The 19,174-nt window shown below is 57.0% G+C and overlaps 1 protein-coding gene across 8 annotated transcripts in view; it reads right to left on the reverse strand.

The window, feature by feature from the left end:
* Positions 1 to 17,703, reverse strand: part of UNC13A (unc-13 homolog A) — a 33,626-nt gene extending 15,923 nt beyond the window's left edge. For 4 of the 8 annotated variants that reach the window (XM_065658945.1, XM_065658946.1, XM_065658943.1 and 1 more), the window contains exons 1-21: positions 17,601 to 17,703; positions 14,272 to 14,301; positions 13,806 to 13,905; positions 13,541 to 13,658; positions 13,247 to 13,370; positions 13,040 to 13,113; positions 12,903 to 12,957; positions 12,256 to 12,291; positions 11,844 to 12,054; positions 9,327 to 9,881; positions 7,645 to 7,738; positions 6,667 to 6,716; positions 5,365 to 5,443; positions 3,807 to 3,878; positions 3,323 to 3,542; positions 2,862 to 3,089; positions 2,484 to 2,625; positions 1,943 to 2,112; positions 1,418 to 1,533; positions 1,162 to 1,325; positions 791 to 941 (exon numbers count right to left, since the gene is read on the reverse strand). In XM_065658945.1, the coding sequence (XP_065515017.1) occupies positions 791 to 941; positions 1,162 to 1,325; positions 1,418 to 1,533; positions 1,943 to 2,112; positions 2,484 to 2,625; positions 2,862 to 3,089; positions 3,323 to 3,542; positions 3,807 to 3,878; positions 5,365 to 5,443; positions 6,667 to 6,716; positions 7,645 to 7,738; positions 9,327 to 9,881; positions 11,844 to 12,054; positions 12,256 to 12,291; positions 12,903 to 12,957; positions 13,040 to 13,113; positions 13,247 to 13,370; positions 13,541 to 13,658; positions 13,806 to 13,905; positions 14,272 to 14,301; positions 17,601 to 17,622 (2,811 nt within the window). In that variant the 5' untranslated portion in view covers positions 17,623 to 17,703. Of the gene's footprint in view, positions 1 to 778; positions 942 to 1,161; positions 1,326 to 1,417; positions 1,534 to 1,942; positions 2,113 to 2,483; positions 2,626 to 2,861; positions 3,090 to 3,322; positions 3,543 to 3,806; positions 3,879 to 5,364; positions 5,444 to 6,666; positions 6,717 to 7,644; positions 7,739 to 9,326; positions 9,882 to 11,843; positions 12,055 to 12,255; positions 12,292 to 12,902; positions 12,958 to 13,039; positions 13,114 to 13,246; positions 13,371 to 13,540; positions 13,659 to 13,805; positions 13,906 to 14,271; positions 14,302 to 17,600 lie in introns of all 8 variants that reach the window. The other 4 variants (XM_065658944.1, XM_065658942.1, XM_065658941.1 and 1 more) reach the window with 1 other exon arrangement.
* Positions 17,704 to 19,174: the final 1,471 nt, after the last annotated feature.

Raw genomic sequence — 19,174 nt, forward strand, 5'->3', positions numbered from 1 at the left:
TAAACCCTCCATGTTAGAGAAAAGGTGCTTTTTCTTTTGAGTCTCGTATGGTTTTCCTCCTCTTGCGTGACCGGGAGGCACAGCTCACACGGCTCCAGCGCCCATGAACCAAAGCTGCTGCTCCCAGAGCTGTGCTCGACCCTGGCTGCGTCCCTGGCTACCCAACTCTTTGCCTAACGCAGGGCTGGGCACTGATCCTGGCTCAACCCTTGTGCATCCAGAGCAAGTATCTGCAGCCTCTGGGATGACATGGGGGAGTCACAGGGAGAGCTCAGCCCTTTCTCACCCGGGTTCACCTGGCCCCGCCACAAACTCGCCCTGCTCGCCATGAGGCTCCCATTGGTGTTGGCACAGCCAGGCAAGTTTGCAGCGGTTCCGGTACACCCAAATGCACAGGGTGGTGCAAAACTCCCAGCAACCTGCAGGGATGGCTTCTTGCCACCTGCTTGTGGTTTTGCCACCAAGGTTTCACCCTCTCACCACCCAGCATCCCACTGGAGTCCCACTGGAGACCCAGAAGTCTCACTTGGACTCCAGCCACTGTTTCACCATAACAACTGGCAGGGGAGCAAATTTAGACCTTCTCCCAGAAAGGTGGTGGCTCTTTTCCTTCCTGAATAATAGGAGTGGAACGAATTTCAGGACAAGCAGAGGCTGACCCCCCACTGTGCCTGGCTGCCCTTTGTAGCAGGGTGTTTTGCACAGCCCTTTTTGCCCCCTTGAGCCCCCCACCCCCTCCCAAGAGAAGAGAGAGAAGAAGGAAGGAGTGTTTACGCACCATCGGACTTACCCCGAAATTGGAAGCAGCAAAGCGGTCGGAGGCTGAAACGTTGGTGGACGCTGTGGTGTGTGCGTAGTAGGCATTGATGTTAGCAAGCAGGGTGCTCATCACTGCTGGCACCCCGGGGCACATGTACTTGGAGGAAAGGCAGGCAAAGTGCCTGCAGAGGGAGGGGGAAGGTGAGGACCATGGAGGAGCTACCTCTAAGAAGGGACATGGGGTTTGGGGTGCATGCATGGGAAAGTATGGGGAAGGGGTGTGGGGTGAGCTAGGGCAGCATCTCTGTATCCATGGCAGGCTGCAAACAGGCTGCAGCAGGGTGATGCTGACAATGACCCCCACACACCCCAGACACAGCAGGATGGAGAGCAAGAACTCACGTCATGGCCTGGTAGATGGACTCCACCCCATAGCGCATGGCAAACTCATCCACGATCTCCTGCGCTGTCTCATCAAAGTACACCTTCCAGGCATCGTCCCCCTTGGCATCAGGGATCTTCACCACTCCATTGTTTTGCAAATCCGTCACAAAGTGGAACAGGTTCTGGAGGTACAAATGAGTCCCACAAGGTCCCCGGGGCTGGTGGCATCGCTGGAGTGGGGGCCACAGACCTTGCGTTGGGGTGGGCTGCTCACCTCATGCAGGCACGTGTACTGTATGTGGTAGGGAGCCACCTTCTCCTCGCCTTTGATCTCCACACTGATGTGCAGCCGTATGGCTCCTGACACAGCCGACTTGTCTGTCCGCTTGTCTGCAGGGGTAAAGGGAGGGGGACAAAGACATCAGGCTTCCCAGAGCAACTCTGCTCACTTCTGGCCTCAAAAAGGGGCAGATAGCCCCAGCACAGAGGGGCTTTGGGGCCGGGGCCCGGGGACGCCCAGCTCCAAGTACAGTCAGACCAGGGTACAACACAACCAAGACATTGCAGGGAGGGATCTGACCATATCTCCAGGCACTAGAGACATGGTCTCTCTGTGTCTCAGTTTCCCCTCAGCAGAGGGCCAGAACTCCTGAGCAAAGGGTTCTGAGAATGACCTTGGAAAAACACTTGATCCAAACAGCTTTCTATATTTCGTGGTTTTAAAAGCAGACCCTATACTAATATGAGAAATTAATATATTAATATGCTAATATGAGACTGCAGGGCCCCAGCTAGTTACCGAGGTTGTACCAGACGTCCATCTCCCCACTCAGGGTCCGGACCTCAATGATCGTCTGGCCGAGGAAGTCATCAGACTCCCTCTTGAAGCGCTGCTTCACACGGGACTTGATGTCATCATCCTCATCCCAGACACGGACCTTGATGCGGTCAGAGGAGTTATGGCACTCACTGGGGAAGCAAAAAGGGGCAAACCCTAGGATGAGCAGGGAAACCTTTCCATCTTCTCCCCAGCTTCTGTTTTCCTAAACAAGAGGAACCATTCCAGCTCTGGGCAGGAACTAGGAGAAAGAGCAGATGTGGGGGCACCAACCCTCCCACCAAGACAGCCTGGATCAGCCCACACTGCCAGGAGCCAAACACTCCATGGCACAAAACCAGCACTCCCAGTGAGCCCAGCAGCCCCCTCCACCCTCAACTGGGGCACGATGAAGCCCTAGCTGACTCCCCATCACCCGGCAGGGATGTGCCAACAGACAGTGCAGTCCAACATGACTGTGAGTGGCCAGGAAGGGGGATGGAGGGGCCAGGGGTGAACTTACAAATGGAAATTCTCCTCCCAGACTGGATTGAGATTGCCGTAGATAGTTTTAGTCCTTTTTTTTGTCTTTCCGACCTGGACAGTGACATAGGGGTCACTGGAGCCTGTCTTATCCTTTGCTTGCAGGCCCTGGGCACAAACAACTGCAGCACAGCATGCATACCCATCCACACAAAGCACACACAGTGGAGACAGCAGACAGAGAGAGCAGTCAGTGCCACCGCCACACCAAGATCCCCACCACAGGCACAGACCCAGGGGGTGAAGCTGCTTTGGAGAACGAAGGGCAGGAAGCGGTTGGACAATGCAGCATCCTTGTGCAAGGAGACAGCCCCATGGTCCCCCACAGCACATGGTGCCTGGTGCCACTGGTGCCTACCTGTGATGCTGATCTTGGCTGACCATTTGGAGGTGCCATCCAGGACACTCTGCTTCACTGCCTTCATCTGCTGCGTGTGTGTGGTCTTGGTGACCCCAAACACCTCCTGGATCAGCTCAAATATCTCTGGCTTATTGCGCTCCCGGATCTTCATGCGGTCCTTGAGCACCATAATGATGTTCTGGGTCCGGTCCTCTGCTCCATGCTTGGAGCTCTTCTCCGCCGCCCCTGGGAGAGGACAGCCGTGGGTGAGACAGGGTAGACAGGTAGGTGGCGGCATCCAGGAGACAGCTGAGAGTTCCTCAAACCCACCATGCATGAATTAATTCAAACCTGGAAGGGTCTACCCCCTGCCTAGGACAGACCTGCCCTGCTCACCACTTCCATCATGCACAAGGCAGGAGTCCAGCTCTCCCTCTCTAAAGTGAGAAGGGACAAGGCTGCAGGCAGTGGGTCCTTACTCTGCAGGCAGTCAGCATTGAGCAGGTCCTGACACTTCTCATGGCACTTGACACCGCACTCGGCACAGCGCATGCCCTGCCGGGCGATTCCCCACAGCAGTCCCTCGCACTCGTAGCAGTAAGTAGGGGTGGTGGCCGTCCACACCTCAAAGTTGTGGGGTGTCGTGCAGGAGATGGGGTACACTAAGGCTTGCAGGGTCTTCTTGTAAACATGGTTTTTCTGTGTGAGGACAGAACAGAGACGGGGAGAAAAGCTCAAGCCACTTACAGCAGCTGAGCCATGCACCAGAGTGAGGACACCCTGCGCTGGGTGCACATAAAGAAGGGCAGGGGACAATTACTACCATCCCCTGGTGCAGCCATGAGCATCCTAGCTGCTCTAGCATCATCAGAGGAGGATGCTGGTATGGCACATACGCCCCTGGCCTGGGGCTCAGCCTTTCTGCCATGACCACCCTGCACACCAGCTAACCCCAGCACCTACCAGCTCCTCATTGTTCAAGGTGCTCGAGGCCAGCGCAGATGTGATTCCTGCTTTCCTGGACTGGACCAGGGACTGTGGGAAAGAAACACAATTCCCAGATCTGACAGAGCATGGGATGTCCCTCTCGCACTCCTTTGGGGCCCCAGTGGCCATAAAACACGTCGAACAGACCCGCACCCCAGATAGCAGTGGGTGCTGGCAGCAGGGAGAGCCCAGCTGTGCAGCAGGACTGGAACCAGTTCAGCAGCCCGTGGCATATCCCAGTTCAGGTCCAATCCCGGGTGATGGGCACTTACCATTGCCTGTAGGCAGCCAGGGCCAGCAAGGGAGGAATAAAAGGCTGTTAGTGCAAGCCACCTCACAGCAGAGCAAGTCCTGGCCCCTTCCCTGCTGAAACAAGTGGGAATCGGGGCAACACTAACCCGCCACCCAGTGCTGGACAAGTCCCTGGCAGTTTTCCCACCCCAAGCCACAGCACTGGCTGCAGCCTCCCAAATCCCTGCAGCAGGGAAAGGCAGTGGTCCTACCTGACCCTTACATTTTGTCCACCCCATCACCACCCACAACCCAACACCCCAAAACCCCAACACCAACACGGCACAGTGCAGAAGCATCAGCGGCTGCCTGAGCGGGCTGGGGGGCGGAGGGCACTGGGGCAAGGGGGAGCAAAAAGGGGGCAGCGGGATGGGAGGGGGCAGGTGGGGTGATGACAGAATGGAGGCACCCTGGGGAGCTGTAAGGAAATGAGGAAGGAGGCAAAGAGCATCTAATTCTGGGGGCAAAGCATTTCCAAATTTGTTGTCTCTTGTCACCAAGGGGGTGACAGCAGAGTGACCCTGTGCATCACAGCCCAGGGGGTGGATGGGACCCCAGCACAGGGACTGGGCTGGAGCAACAGAGCGTGACAACAGTGGGGACAGAAGTTTAGGGTCTGTGCAGCTCAGAAAAGCCAGTGCTACCCCTCCTCTTGTACATGGGTCTATCTGCCCAGTGCCAGCACACTCCAGGCTGTGGGGAGCTGGTGTCAGAAGGGACAGGAAGGAACCAGGGAAACTAGATGGGACTCAGGAAGCCTTGGCTTCCTGTTGGGAAGTGTTGGAACAGGGCCCTGGAGCTCCGTTAAAGAGAAGCATGCTCCAGTGGGGCAAGCCGAGCTGTGCCATCCTCACAGCTCCCCACTGCAAGGTCCAGGGCCAGGAGACCCCCAAGAACAGCCTGGGACACTCCTGCCCTGTAGGACTGGGGGCTGGAGAAGGCTGGGCAGGGCTGGCCAGCAGCACCCAGAGGTGCTTTCTCTTTAACCCCTCAGTACCACGCTCACCAGATCGCTGACTAGAGGGAGAGATTTGCGTCCAGGCTTAATGTCGGGCATGCTGTTAATGCAGCGCAGAAACCTTACTGCCGCCCCCCTGCCGCCAGGGATGGCCAAGCCAGGCCGGAGGAAAGAGAACAGAAAACACAAGCCATGTTAGAGGCAGCCGGGAGCAGGGCACACAGTCCAGCGGGGCACAGCAGGAGCAAAGCCGGTGGCTGTGTGCTGCGTTAGGAGGAACCTCACCAAATCACTAACTAGGGGGATGGGTTTTCGCTTGCGTATGTCCGGCATGCTGTCTATAATGATCAGCCCACCACCAGGCCTGCGAGAGAGAGAGGAGAGTCAGCGGAGAAGGGGAAACTGATGCAGGAAGGTTCCCCTCCCCCCGCCCCCCGCTATTGCTCTATGTTTGCTTGGGACTGAAGAATGCATGTGTGGCCTGGAACCAACATGTGGGAACCCCATCCCCATCACTACCTTGGCTAGGGCAGGGATCACTCAGATAAAAGCTGGGGGGGGTGAAGGGGATTGAGGCAGAAAATTGTGATTTTCCCCATGTGAAGATGTTTGGCTTCAGTGGTGTATCAGTGAAATTCCGGGAAAAAAATAGCCCCAGAAGGGGACCTACAAGAAATCTGGAGAGGGGCTTTGGACCAGGGCCTGTAGGGACAGGACAAGGGGGAATGGCTTGAACCTGCCAGAGGGGAGACTGAGATGAGCTCTTAGGCACAAGCTCTTCCCTGTGAGGGTGCTGAGGCGCTGGCACAGGGTGCCCAGAGAAGCTGTGGCTGCCCCATCCCTGGCAGTGTTCAAGGCCAGGTTGGACACAGGGGCTTGGAGCAAGCTGCTCCAGTGGAAGGGGTCCCTGCCCGTGGCAGGGGTTGGAGCTGGAGGAGCTTTAAAGTCCCTTAAACCCGAACCATTCTACGGTTCTATGATTTGGCTCAGTTAGCTTTAGCTTGCAGCATGGAGCAGGAGAGCTGGGGTCTTGTTCTGGGACACCAAAGGTGAGCACCAAACTGCTCTGCTGTGAGAGGAACCAGGGTAGTGCAGCTCGGTCACAGCCTCCAGGCCTGTCCACAAGAAAACCCTGGTGTGATCTGGTGGACTCTCAGGAAAACCTGTCAGGTTCTGCCTGAGTCAGTGGCAGGGCTGTCCATGATGGCAAGATGGGGCAAACCCACAGCCTGTCCAGGTGAGAGGTTCACAGCTCCCTGTGGCACCACTCAAGGTGCAGACGGCAGGAGAGAAGTCTGAGCCACCACCCCAGCTCGGTCCCATCTCAACTCACTCACCTCCTCACTCTCCCCCTCAGAAGCAGCTCTTAGGGACACGGAGTGGTGGCACATCTGCTGGCTCCTCCAATAGCACCGAGCGACCAGCATTCAGCCCAAAACTCTGGCATGCCCAGAGTTCAGCAACATTTCCCCATGCCAGCCCCATGATGAGAGCATTAATCACATCCTAATGTGGAGGGGAAAGGAACCCACGAGACCCAGAACGGGGGGGAGCACAAATTTGGTACAAACTTCCCCACATACTCACCCGCCTTTGAACCACAGGGATTTAGCTTCTCCATTACCATCCCCGTGAGCCTGCAAGACACAGAGCAGCCATCATGGGCACAGCACTGAGTCCCCAGTGCCCTCCCCAGGGCTCCCCCTGCATGGGAAGCATGTAAAAGTTTTACAGGGTGGGCAGAGAAAAGTGTGTTCCTAAACTGATGGGGCTCTTCCCAGCAAAGAGCCTGCACTGGGAATAAAGTATCTCCCAGAGGGTGAGCTGGGCAGGCTTCAGCAGAGGAGCTCAGGTTGGCAAAGCAGTGGGGATGGCTGCACCATGCAAAATTTGGGTGTTTGGGAGAGGGGAGCATTGGGAAGACTCAGCAGCTCCACAAAGACCTACAACCAGTTGGAGAGAAGTGCCAGGAAAAGCCAGAGCACACCAGGTATGAGATGTGTGCAGGGACCATCCCACAGTGCCATCTCCCTTGCAAGGAGGGGATTATTTGCAGGGAGAAGGGAGGAAAAAGCCAATTTTACCTCCCTCATGGGGCAATCCCTGGCACACACAAGCACACATGGGGAAGGCTGGATCATTCGACTGGACATGCTTACCTGCAGGCAGGTTACACCCCTTCCCTGCAGGAAGGGGAGACGCAGGTGCAAAGGCCATGATGATGGACAACTGAAAAGAGAAGCGGTGGGGAGGGGGAATCGAAGCCCCAGGGGGCAAATCCAGAGCCAAAATAAAAAAGAAAAGATGGAGGATGGGATGGAGTCTAAAAACAGAACAAAAAATTGTCAGCTCAGTACATGGGAGAGGGCGAGGGACTCGCACCAGCGCACCGCATGCAGAACACACCAGGGGAAGGTCCTCAGCACACCCTGCCCCTTGTGGGGCTCCCACAGGTCCCCACTGCCCTCAGGGTGTGCGGTGTCCAGGGGACTGGATGTGTCTGGAAGACGCCCAGCACATGGCTGGTGCTGGGACCCAGTAGTTGTCAGCCACAGCATTGCTCACCTCCTGCAGCTGCATGCAGACCTTGTTGAAGGCTCTCAGCCAGTTGGTTTTGGCTCGTGCTTTGGGGTCCTGCACCTCCACTTCTGCTTGCTCCCTGCAAGCACACACACCTTGCTCACCCCCAAGCATGGCACTGGGGAGCAGGAAGTCAGCCCGGGCAGGACTGAGGATGCAATATGGGGATCCTGAGGGTCCTTGAGGCAGTGTGGCCATGGCAAAAAAAAAAAAAAAAAAAAAAACCAACAAAACACTACCAGGAAGGGTTCTAAAAAGAACCTCTGTAAAGTCCTGTAAAGACTCCTTTAGAACCTCTGTAAAGGTTCTAAAAAGTCCCTCTGTAAAGGGCAGCACCATCAAGGCAGATGGGGAGAAGCCAGAAGTTCTCACTCCCTTGGGAGACTCTGGCCTGGGCAACCAAGGGACACAGAGGAATCTCTCCCGGTCAGGGTGACACTAGCACCTGGATTAAACATCCTTCACCTATTATGTCCCCAGAAGGATGTCCTCTGGCCTGTTCCCACCACCCTGGGAACTCCTGGGGTTAAGAGCTCTCAATACTCCTGTGACTTTGAGCACAGACCTGTCAGCCTGGACATGCTGGCCATGGTGGGGTTGGGTTTTTATCTCCTCTCCTGCAAAATCAAGACATGGAGGAAAAGAAAACAAATCCTCTACACGTACCAGCCTCCTGGAGGGCCTGGTGTGACATGACACTGGACACGTGTGCCCACAACCAGGCTGGAATGAGGCCACGGGGAGCACAGGAGGCAAACCTGCCAAATCCAGCCCTGTGCTAATGTGTCATCCCCAGCACTAATCTATGGTCCTCAGTGCTAATCTGGGGTTCCTGGCACTAATCTGTGGCCCACAGCACTAAGCAATGGTCACTAATGCCCACCACAGGACCCCCAGGTGCCCTGCCCAGAGAACAGGCACTGCAAGCAGACATGAACCTTAGCTCATGGCCACCTTCATCAGGACTCTAGCCAGCCCTTGGCACTAAATATTTTTTTTTTTTTTAAAGCTCATTATACATTCTTTTAAAATAGAGATTCCCCATTTCTGGTCTATAATTCAAAGTAAATAAAAGACTGAAAAAGCCTATCACACTTCCCCTCTGTACAGAGCAGTGGCGCTCACCAAACCATGGAAGAATGGACATGTTCAATAGTTAAAGGCAGAGACCTATTTGTGAATTATTCACATGTCATACCAGGGACCTGACCACCAAATAATTCATCTGTACAGCACAGAAGGCCTTGGATGAGCTTTTACTAACAGCTTAGGGAGAGGATTGACTCCTGTTAAGGAAATTTCCTCCTGCTGAGCTCCAGGGTATCCCCTCCATCCAGGGAGCCAATAGCCTGAGACAAAGGAGAGGAATCACAGTCCCAAGCCCCCACTTCCCCTATCCCCAGGATATAAACCTGCGCCCCCAGCAGCCCTGGCAAGCTCTCAAATTCCTTGAGCTCTGCCCCTGCTTACCATGGGCCAGGGCATCATGCCCCAGGAGCTGCCCCTTGCCTGGGTGGTACAAGGTGGGCTTCTCATTCACCTTGGAAAGTCCCTGGCACTGCCCTTTGGCACCGCAGCATGAGCCCTGGGCCACCTCCAGAGCATCTTCGGTGTTACCAGGCACAATGCCATTGCAAGTACACTACAGGTCAAAGTCTCCCTCCTACCTCTCAGATGGTTTTGGGGGCTCAGGAGCTGCCTCTTGCAAGGGAGCTTCGTCCACACTCCGCTGGGCCTGGAGGGCCTCTGGGATTTCCTCGGGGGCAGAGGTGTCGTTCTCCTTCCTCTCCTCTTTGCTGTCCTCCTTCCTCTCCTGCTGCTGCAGCTTCAGCTGAGGGACCAGCTGGGGTTGCTGTGGTTGCTGCTGCTGCCCAGGGGGTTTCTGCAGCGGGGGGTAGGCATCGTGCTCAGAGGCTTCGTAGGTGCCCTGCTCCAGCAGGTCCTTCTCCTCCTCCTCCTCCCTGGGGCAGCCTTCCTCATTCTCACTGTAGTCCTCATTGAACTCTTCCTCCTCCTCTAGGTAGAGGTCATCGTCCTCCTCCTCCTCCCAGCGGGGTGAGTCCTTGTGGTAGCTGACGGAGCTATGACAGGAGTGGTAGGAGTCCCCATCCCGCTCATCCAGCTCCGAGTCCTGCAGGCTCTCGTTCTCGAAGTCCTCGCTCAGCTGGGAGCTGCCCTGGCTCAGCTCAGCCGATGAGGCATAATGGCTGCTCCCCGTGGGGCTGCGGAGCCGAGGGCAGACAAGAACAGAGCTTTGTGGGGCTGTGCCACAGCTTTGCCTGCCTGTGCTGCCCCACAGCCCCAGAGTCCCCGCACCATGGGTGGGAGGGATGTGGGGTCCCCCTCAGGGCACAGCCTCAGGGCTCCTCATCCTGGGAGTCGAAGGCATGGACCCAGGAGACTCCATGAGCTGGGATTAGCCCCCCAGGGATCTGACCTTCCTGTACCTGGGTTGAGTGTAGGAAAATGGGGATCAAGGTCTGTCCCCTCAGCTTACTCCCACCAGAGGAGGGGGCAGAGCACAGCCAGACTGCACCCACAGCCAGACCCTGCCTCCTGCTTCCGCCAGACATCCTGTCCTGCCCATAGTCCACATCCAGCCTCTATCCTGACACCCCAGCACTGCCTGTACATCTCCCAGGCACTCCCTCTCCAAGGACACCCTCTCTCAACAACATCAACTCCCCTTAACCCTATCATCCCTACTACCAGTGGTTCTTCCAGGCCAGAACCCGTTCCACCAATCCCATCTGTTCCACTGGCTCTTTCAGCATCCCCATCTCACAGCTGCCTGCACCCAGGGGAGCAGCAGCACAGAGGGGTTCCCTGCATCCCAGAAGGCTGCTGGGGACAAGGCGGCCATGGTGCTCCATGGAGAGAGGCTCACATAAGCAAACATGCAGACAGGACAGGGACATGCCTAGGAAGAGGCCGACACCATGTCTCCAGCACTGGTAGCCAGGGCTTAGGGGTGGGCAAGCAGGAAGGGGACAAGGGGACAAAGAGATGGGCAGAGCCCTGGGCCCAGAGCAGTTGGGTTAGGCAGTGAGGAGCCAGGGGACATGGCAGGAAAGGAGGGTGCTGGCTGATGCCCAGGCTGCTCACAACAGGGACGGGTAATGGCATCATCCAGGTACCTTGGGAAGGGGAACTTGGGGCACAGGGGTTCAGGAGACACGGCTCATGCCTAGAAACACCCCTCATCTCCTCAGCCAGATCCTGGCCAGATCTTGGCACACCACAAGGGTCCCAAATTACTGTGGGAGGCTTTTGCCCAGCCAAGTGTTCCCTGGGAGGTACCAGTATCAGAGGATGGCATTTGAGTCCCCGAGGCTCATTTGAGTCCCAGCTCCCATTCCTGCTGGCATGACAGGGAGCAGGCAGCAGTGCTGCCACACAGCTGCTGTGCCAGTGAGCGGGACCAGGATGCTGGGGTATCAGCACCATGAACTGGGCCCCCAAGAGCAAGAAGGACTACTACAGGGCCAAGAGACACCCTGGAGCATCCCAATGCTGCTCCTCTGCAAGGCAGCCCAGGGCAGGGAGACCCTGCAGTGGCATGGGGTCACCCTTGCCGGGACTGGTGTTGGCCTCACCACGGCTGCAAGGACCGACCACAGCACTCTGCGACGGTACACAGCACGCAACAAGGTAGTGACCCACCTATCAGATAGGTCTAGGGACCGCCTGCTCTCAAGGGAAGGCTGGCGGCTGGTCCGCCTGCTCGACTCAGAAGCGGACTCGGCGTCACTGCGCCTGTTTGCGGCAGAGTCAACGCTACCATAGCGTCTGCCAGGGAGGAGAGGAAGACGATCAGCAAGGTCCAGGGGCCCTGCACCACCACCACCCGCCGTGCCCCAGCATCCCCTGCTGCCATGGGGACATCGGCAGGGAGGCTCTGTGGTGGTGGACAGGGCTGGCACCTTGGTCTGGGAACATGCTGGGACCACAGGGACAAAGCACCAGGCTGGTGACCCAAAAGAGCTTGAAAACTTCCAGGTGAGAAGGAAAGGCTTAGGGCCAAGACCCTCCCCCTCTTCTTTGCCTCAGCATCCCTCCCTGTCACCCACCACCCTGAGAGCGTTGTCCTTGGCATCATCACCTCAGGGACCTGCTGGCCTCTCCTGCCTAGAGGGTGAGATTAAGAGAGCAGGTCCAGGGGGAGCTGGCTCCACCGACACTACCTGATGGGATGCTGGTCTGAGTAGTCCATCTCATAGCTCTGCATGGAGTCAGTGTAGGAGTCACGGGAGCTCTGCTGCTGGTGCCTCATGGGGTACTGGTGGACAGAGGCGTTAGGCTGGGAGGTGGTGTAGTAAGGTGGTGGGATGCTGTTGCTGGTCTCACTGCGATAATCGCTGTCACGATCATCCACTGTGCTGTCAGGGTCATCGTCTGCAAGAGGCCACAGGGAGTGGGACAGGGGATGACCCCACAGCTCCTGTGGCCAGGGATGCCTGAAATCTGCCCCATGCCCTACACAGTCCAGCTACTGCCACCACCGTGTCCCCATGTCTTGCTGCAGAGATGGACCCAGTCAGATGTGAGGAGAGCTGGGGACTGCCAGGCAGGGAGAGGAGGGGACAGGATACTTACTCTGCTGTTCTCCCCATCCAAAGTAATTCCAGCTGCCTACAAAGAAAAACAAAAAGGGGCAGAGACAATAAGGATAGAGTCAGTTGCAGGGCAGCCGCACAAGGTGGCTGGGGAAAACCAGCATCTCCCAGGCATGGTGTCACCCAGGATGGAGCACATCAGCACTGAGCTGGTCTGGGGTCAGGGACTGTGGCTGCATGATGCAGTACCGAGGGAGGATGGGGATGGGGTGTAGGGATGGGCATGGTGGCACTGAAGTGCACCCCAAATCCCCCAGATCTCTCTGCCAGTGTCCCCACTGAGCAGCCCCCTCCCCAGCCTCACCACGCCTCACCGAGGTTTCCCAGAGGACCATCCTTATCAGTCCCATTGCCATGCCCTGCCACGCCCTTCTCCCCTACAACTCAGACCCACAGGAGGGCTCACACACTGTGGGGCAGGGAGAAAGCAAAGAAACGCCAGCAGACACACGAGTCTGGGAGCAGGGCTGGGAACAGGGTGTGGGGTGAGGCTGAGCCTCACTTGGGTTGGGGTCCAATGCTCCAAGCCAAGCACAGACACCACTCCTGCACAACCCCAGTGTGTGGACCTGGGGCATGGGGCAATGGGGGAGCTCTGCAGTGGGGCAGGGACAGAGCAGCACTTACAGCACTGGGAGCTGTGAACGGGCAAAGGCTTTTCCTGTTCCTCCTGGAAGGCATACTGGGGAGAGACAGGCTGCTGAGGACTGCCCCTCTACAGCACCACTGCCCCCTCACCCCAGCCTGACACTGCACTGACTTACATCATCCTGGTCCCGCATGGCATTGAGCTGCTCCAGCTTCTTGGCCCAGTACCTGGCCTCCTCCTCAGGGATATCTGCAAGGGCAAAGACCCCAATTGGTGCAGAGATTCCCCACCCCTCCCCCCACCAAAACAGCCTCTCATCTTTAGGAGCTACAGGATCAGACCCCCACCCTCAACCCTGAATGGGTCCGGGCATGGTACCCACCCAGAGGCAGCTCAAAGCGGGTATCAAGGAGGATACGGTGGAAAGTGGGGTCCTTGGTGCCCGAAATCTCATTGTCGGTCATGATGACTTGGGAGTCGAGTGTGAGCCACTCCCCAGGGCCCTCCTGTGGGGTAGAAATGTGGGTGATGAGACCAGGGACCCCACGTTCCCAGCCCCCCAACCCCTCTCCAAGCAGGGGTGGGAAAGGCTCTGCCACCACTGAAGGACAACCAAGGGTGTGGCTACATGTCCTTTAGGGTCTGATGAAAGGGGTGGCCATGCCTAAGCTCCTACCTCATTGGACTGCCGGATGGTACGGAGGGGGATCCACACCATCCCCACCATGGTGTCCCAGATGAGCCCCTTGTTCCACACCTCCACTGTCAGGCCCAGGTCAAGCCGGTTGATCTCACTGGGAAGGGGAGAAGTGTTAGGTAACCCCCTCCACAGGGGCCCCCTGGGGCCATTCCAATCTCTGCAGGACTCAGGTTGAGCCCCCCAAGGCAGGGGTCATGGGGGAGCAGGGGTGGGGGCCCCAGAGTGGCCCCTATACACTCACAACATGAAGTCCTGCTCCCAGGAGGGCAGGTTGCCCCGCACTGCAATGGTTGTGCTCTTGACATTTTGTACCTTCAGTGTCACGTAGGTGTTAAACTTCTCTAAGGGAGCAAGAAGAAGGTGGACACCAGGGGACCCCCCCAGACACTCCCCAACTGCCACCCTCCCATGGGGTACCCACACACTGCCCTCAGCACACCGGTCCCAGTCAGGATGGATCCCACCCCTGGCAAGGGTGGCCTGGCTGCAAGCATTCCATCCTGCCCACAGCATTCCCATCTTGCACAGGGCACTCCCATCTCTGTGTGTTTTCCCTCCCCTTGCCAAATGATGCCTCCAGATCAGAGGCTGAGCCTGGGGTCCCCTTGCCATCCCCTGCCCTTCCTCTGATCCTGACACACCCAACCACCCCAAGAGCCAAGCCCCTCACCCCAAACCCCCCAGGCAGGCAGCCTGGGGGCACTTACCTTGGAGCCCATCGAACTTTGCCTTTTTAACTGTGGGGACAGAGAGAGGGAAGAGATTCAGGCTGAGGATGCCCCCCTTCCCCCAAAACTGCCCTCCCAGGGGTACCGAGGGGCTCATTCCCACCCTGCCCATTGGGGACCCCTCCCCACAGGCCGACTGCACGCACAGGTGAGGCTGTTTGCATCTGGGTCAGATCCTGCTCAGAAGCAAGGGAACAAACATCACTGATTCTGGGTGATGCCCCAGCTTTACACAAGTGGGTACCTGGTTTTGCCTGCAGTGGTTAGGAGGCAGCAGCCAGGTATCAACGCTGCCAGTGCTGGACAGTAAGGGGCGGAAAGGGAATGGGACCAGGCAGGGAGAGAATGACACAGCACCTGGTTAAATGCTGCGGTTGCCAGCAAGTGAGGACCAGTGTGACTAAGGAGGGATGAAAATAGCCCTGGTGATATCCAAGGTAATTTGTTCAGAGACGTGCTGCTCACAGAGGGGATGCGAGGCTTGGGGGAGGCAACGGGGCAGAAGCCTGACCCGCAGTACCACTGATGAGGGGGTTGTGGCTCAGCTTCAGCCTCCTGCTTGCTCAGTAAATAACAGAATCATCTGGCTCAGTCATGCACTGGGTGGCACTTTGCTCATGGCCAAATCCAGAATCTCAGGACTTCAGGAGCTGCAGCTACACCCAGGGATGAGGGAGTTCATGGAGGTGGGGGGCAGGGGGAGAGGTTTGTTTGAGGCCAGGCAGGAGGCTCTGGGATCCCAAAGATCCCCTTTTGCCACTGGGCTGCGAGCCTGGGAGACTGTGTGGGAACATCTGGAAGCAGTGTGTGTTTAAATATTAAATATATTTTATATGTTGATTGTATTATATATAATGCATTTTATATATTATATATATTTTATGTTATGCATTATATATCATATACTCTTACGTATTACATACATATCATATATACCATATATACCATATATGATGTATTATATATTATTTATTAGATAGTGTATATGAGATGTTGTATTTTATATTTTAAATTTTAAATTTTTGTATATGTTATATATATTATGTTATACATTCTGTACTATAGATTATATATATTGTATTTTTTTATTGTATTTTATGTGTTATATGTTATACATTGTATACGGCATCTTATATATTGTTTGGGATTAATATTGTTTAATATTTAATCAATTTTACTATTAATTATATTATTAATATTTAATATTAAATTAGTAATCATTATAATAGTAGGAATAATAGGAATCATATTATGTTAGAATACAGTCTCTGGTACCAGGACCTGCCCACGACACGTGCTGCTTGGAGCTGCACAGGGACCCCCGTAGGTTGGAGCTCACCCCTATCCCAGCCCCAGCGGCACCCACCAGCCCAAAGCTGCCTCCGAAATGAAAAGGAGAGAAACAGAGGAAGGAAAAGCTCCAATAATACCTGATCTGACAGGAACAATTACCCAGGGAACACATGGCTCTCCTGGCTGTCATCTACCGCTGGGGAGAAGTCCTGCTGCCACCATCTGTGGCTGCTGGCCCCAAGAGGCTGTGCTGAACTCCCAGCCACCAGCAGGCCTCCAAAACTGGCACAGGGGTGGCAGGTCCCAGGGTGTCACCTTTGGGCTAAACTCAACTTGAGCCCCCAGACAAGGAGCTGAGGACAGCGGGACCCTTGTAGGGGCTGGGTGCCCCCACAGTAGGGTGGAACTCGAGGTACTTCCCAGGTTGGGGTGATCATCCTTCTCGGGAGGAAAGAGGAGGGGGTCAATTGGGGAAACTGAGGCAGGTTCAGCTGGTAGGGTTCAGACTGGCAATGGCATGAAAACCAGGCTGGGCTGTAGGCATCCTGCAACAGGCCCATCTGTCTGTCCAATCCTCTGTCCATTCATCCATTTGTTTGTCTGTGCATCCACCCATGTCTCTGTCCACCCGTCTCTCTGTCCATCCTTTGACCATCCACCCATTCACCTGTCTCTCCAACCACCCCCTCCCTCCATGTCCATCCACCCACCCACCCACCCACCCCCTCCCTCTCTCCATCCATGCACCCACCCATACTCTCCTTCTGTCCATCTACCCCTCTTTCTGTCCATCCACCTACCCGTCTGTCTACAAGCTCACATCTCCCCACCCCTCCATCCATCTGTCCATCTGTCTCCTCCATCTGTCTCTCTAGGCACCTGTCTACCCGCCTGTCCATCTGTCCGTCTACCTCCCAACCCCTTCAGACCCCGCTCTGGCCACGCACCCCTGTCCCCATTCACCCCAGACCTCCCAGGGCCACTTCAGTCCTTGCCTTCGCCCAGCACAAAGCCCTTGAGAGCTGTGTGGCCCTGGTGCCCCAGAAGGGACAAGGGAAGGCTGGGTGGGGGCTTTGGGGTGACACCCTGTGCCCCACCTTGTCCCTAGCTGCCACTCTGCCACCTCCAACCCCCCACCCCAGGACCCACATTGAGATGCTGCAGGGCCTTGGGGAGGTGGGAAAAGGCCCACCCAGACTTATCTCCCTAGCCCAAACCAACCACACAATCCAGAGCAGCCCCCAGTAAGGACAAGCCTGAGGCTGCCGGATCCATCCGCACGCTGAGTTGGGCAGGTCTCAGCATGCTGGGGAGTGGGGATGGGGATCCCCCCGAGTTCTTCCCAGTATGGCATGATCAGCCCACACAAACCAGACCCCCACCAGCACCAGACTACCACGCCCCTCCTCCGCAACCCCCCCCAACTGCTCACAGACCCCCAGTGCATCACCGAGGTGGGGCAACGCCTGCAGGGGGGTGTAATTTCGGGGGATATTTAGGGGGTTGGAGGAGGGGCCGAGGGAAGGTTGGAGGTTTGGAGGTGTAGGGGGCTGGGGATGCGGAGATGCTCTGGGATAAATGATGCTTGGAGGAGAGGAGGGTGGGAATCGCGGGGGTTGGGGATGCGTGGGGGGACGTCTGAGGCCCCCTGTTTAGGGTAGGGGCTGTTTGGCCTGGGGGAGCATTTGTGGAGAGATGAGTGAAAAGAGGCGGGGGGCTTGTGGGGGGCTGCAATTGTGAGGGGGTGGAAGGGACGCAGCAGGGGGAAGAGGAAGAGGGATTGATGTGAGATGATGAAGGGGGAGGGATGCGGAGCACTCTCCGTGCGCCCACCCCGCCACCCCCCCCCCCGCCAATCCCCGGATCCGGTGCCGCGCGCGCGCCCCCGCCGGTTCATTCATGAATCCACGCGCCAGTTTCCTTGAATGGAGCTGTTCCCACAGACACCGCCCCCATTCCGCGCCGGCCCCGGCCCGCTCCATGCCCCCCGCGCAGGACCCCGCGCCCGCCGGTACCTCGCACGCAGAGCAGCGACATGGCGCCGGGCGTGGGGCGCGGAACTCCCGCACCCGCTGCCGCCGCTCCGCACCGCTACCGGGCCGCCATCTTGCTTCACCAAGGACGACTCCTGACGTCAGCCCCACCGCCCCCGCCTTAAAGGGGACGCCGGGAGCCGCCCCTCGATAGCCCCTGCACGCCCCAACACCCCCCAACCACACCCAACTCCCCCAACACCCCCCAACACCCCGAAACCACACCAAACAGCCACATACCCCCAACCACACCCGACACCCACAACACTCCCATAACACCCCCACAACGCCCACAACACCCCACAACTCACCCCAACACTCACTAATAACCTCCTAAACCCCCCACTAATACCCTCCTACATCCCCTGAACACAACCCAAACACCCCCAACACTCCCCAGCATCTCAAACACTCCCCCAATACCCCTCCACCTCATTCAGAACCAGGGAGAAATCGCGACCAGGGTGGCCCGAGGGGGCTGCCCGGGATGTATGGCCCCGGAGATCCTGTTGTATGGACATGGGGGTGTCTGCCTGAATGGGACACGGGGGATTCCTGCTCGAATGGACCACGGTGGAGTCTGTATGTATGGAACCGGGGGGATCCTGCACATGTGGATCCGGGGTTCTGCATGTTCTTATTGCCAGGGTGGGTGCTGTCCTAGCAGCAGCCCGTCACATCTTCACCACGTCCTGCAGGGACCAGCAGAGGGCTCAAGCTCTGCGGCTGCAGCCCAGCACACAGCGGGGGTTCTGCCCGTCTAGGCTGATGGTGACATAGACAGGGTCCCCCAGCTGAGCACGCTGGTCTCAAGTGCGTAGGTGTTGGGAGGACATGGGCTGGCAACACTGGGAGGGGTGATGTGGATCTCATCAGCCCCGCAGGGACATGTCTGTGCCTGTCTGGTTTTGAGGGTCCCTGGCATGGGACTTGTGGGTTGGAGGTGATATACACAGCAACCTCTTCCCAAGGAAGACAAAGCCAAAGCAGCCCCCACAGCCTCAGAATCCCTGCACATCCATTTGCCTCCTCACCCTTCGGGGTCCCATCGTCCCCCCAGCGTGGGTGCTGTCCCACAAGGGTGCCAAGCTGCCCTGGGTGCAGTGACGGTGACGGCAGACGACAATGGTGAGGGTGACACCCACCAGCCCACCCAAGAGAAGCCGATCCCCCTTCCCCAGGGCAGCTCGTAGACGGGGCTTATTGCTCGCCTTCACCTAGCTGCTTTTCCACAAGTGCCCTGCGAGGTTTGGTGGTGTTTTTCTGGGGGGGAAAGGGTCTGTGATGGCACCAGGAGTGTGGCATTGCACCTGGGACCTCCTGGAGTAACCAGGTGTGGATGGAGGTGCTGAGCACAGCAGAGGACTCGGTGAAGTGGCAGCTCTGCTACAACGTGAGGGCAAAGACGTGGTGGATGGTGAGTGACAGCAGCCGGGGTCTGGTCTGGGGTGCGTGGTTTTAGAGTGGGGGAGTCCAATGGTGGGGTAGAAGTGAGACTCTGGAGCAAGGGTGTGGGGGTTCTGCCCATGCTTGTTTGGTCCAGTGGTTTCCCTGTA

The sequence above is a fragment of the Lathamus discolor genome, chromosome 21, assembly GCF_037157495.1.
Source record: "Lathamus discolor isolate bLatDis1 chromosome 21, bLatDis1.hap1, whole genome shotgun sequence".
NCBI classification, from domain to species: Eukaryota; Metazoa; Chordata; class Aves; order Psittaciformes; family Psittacidae; genus Lathamus; species Lathamus discolor.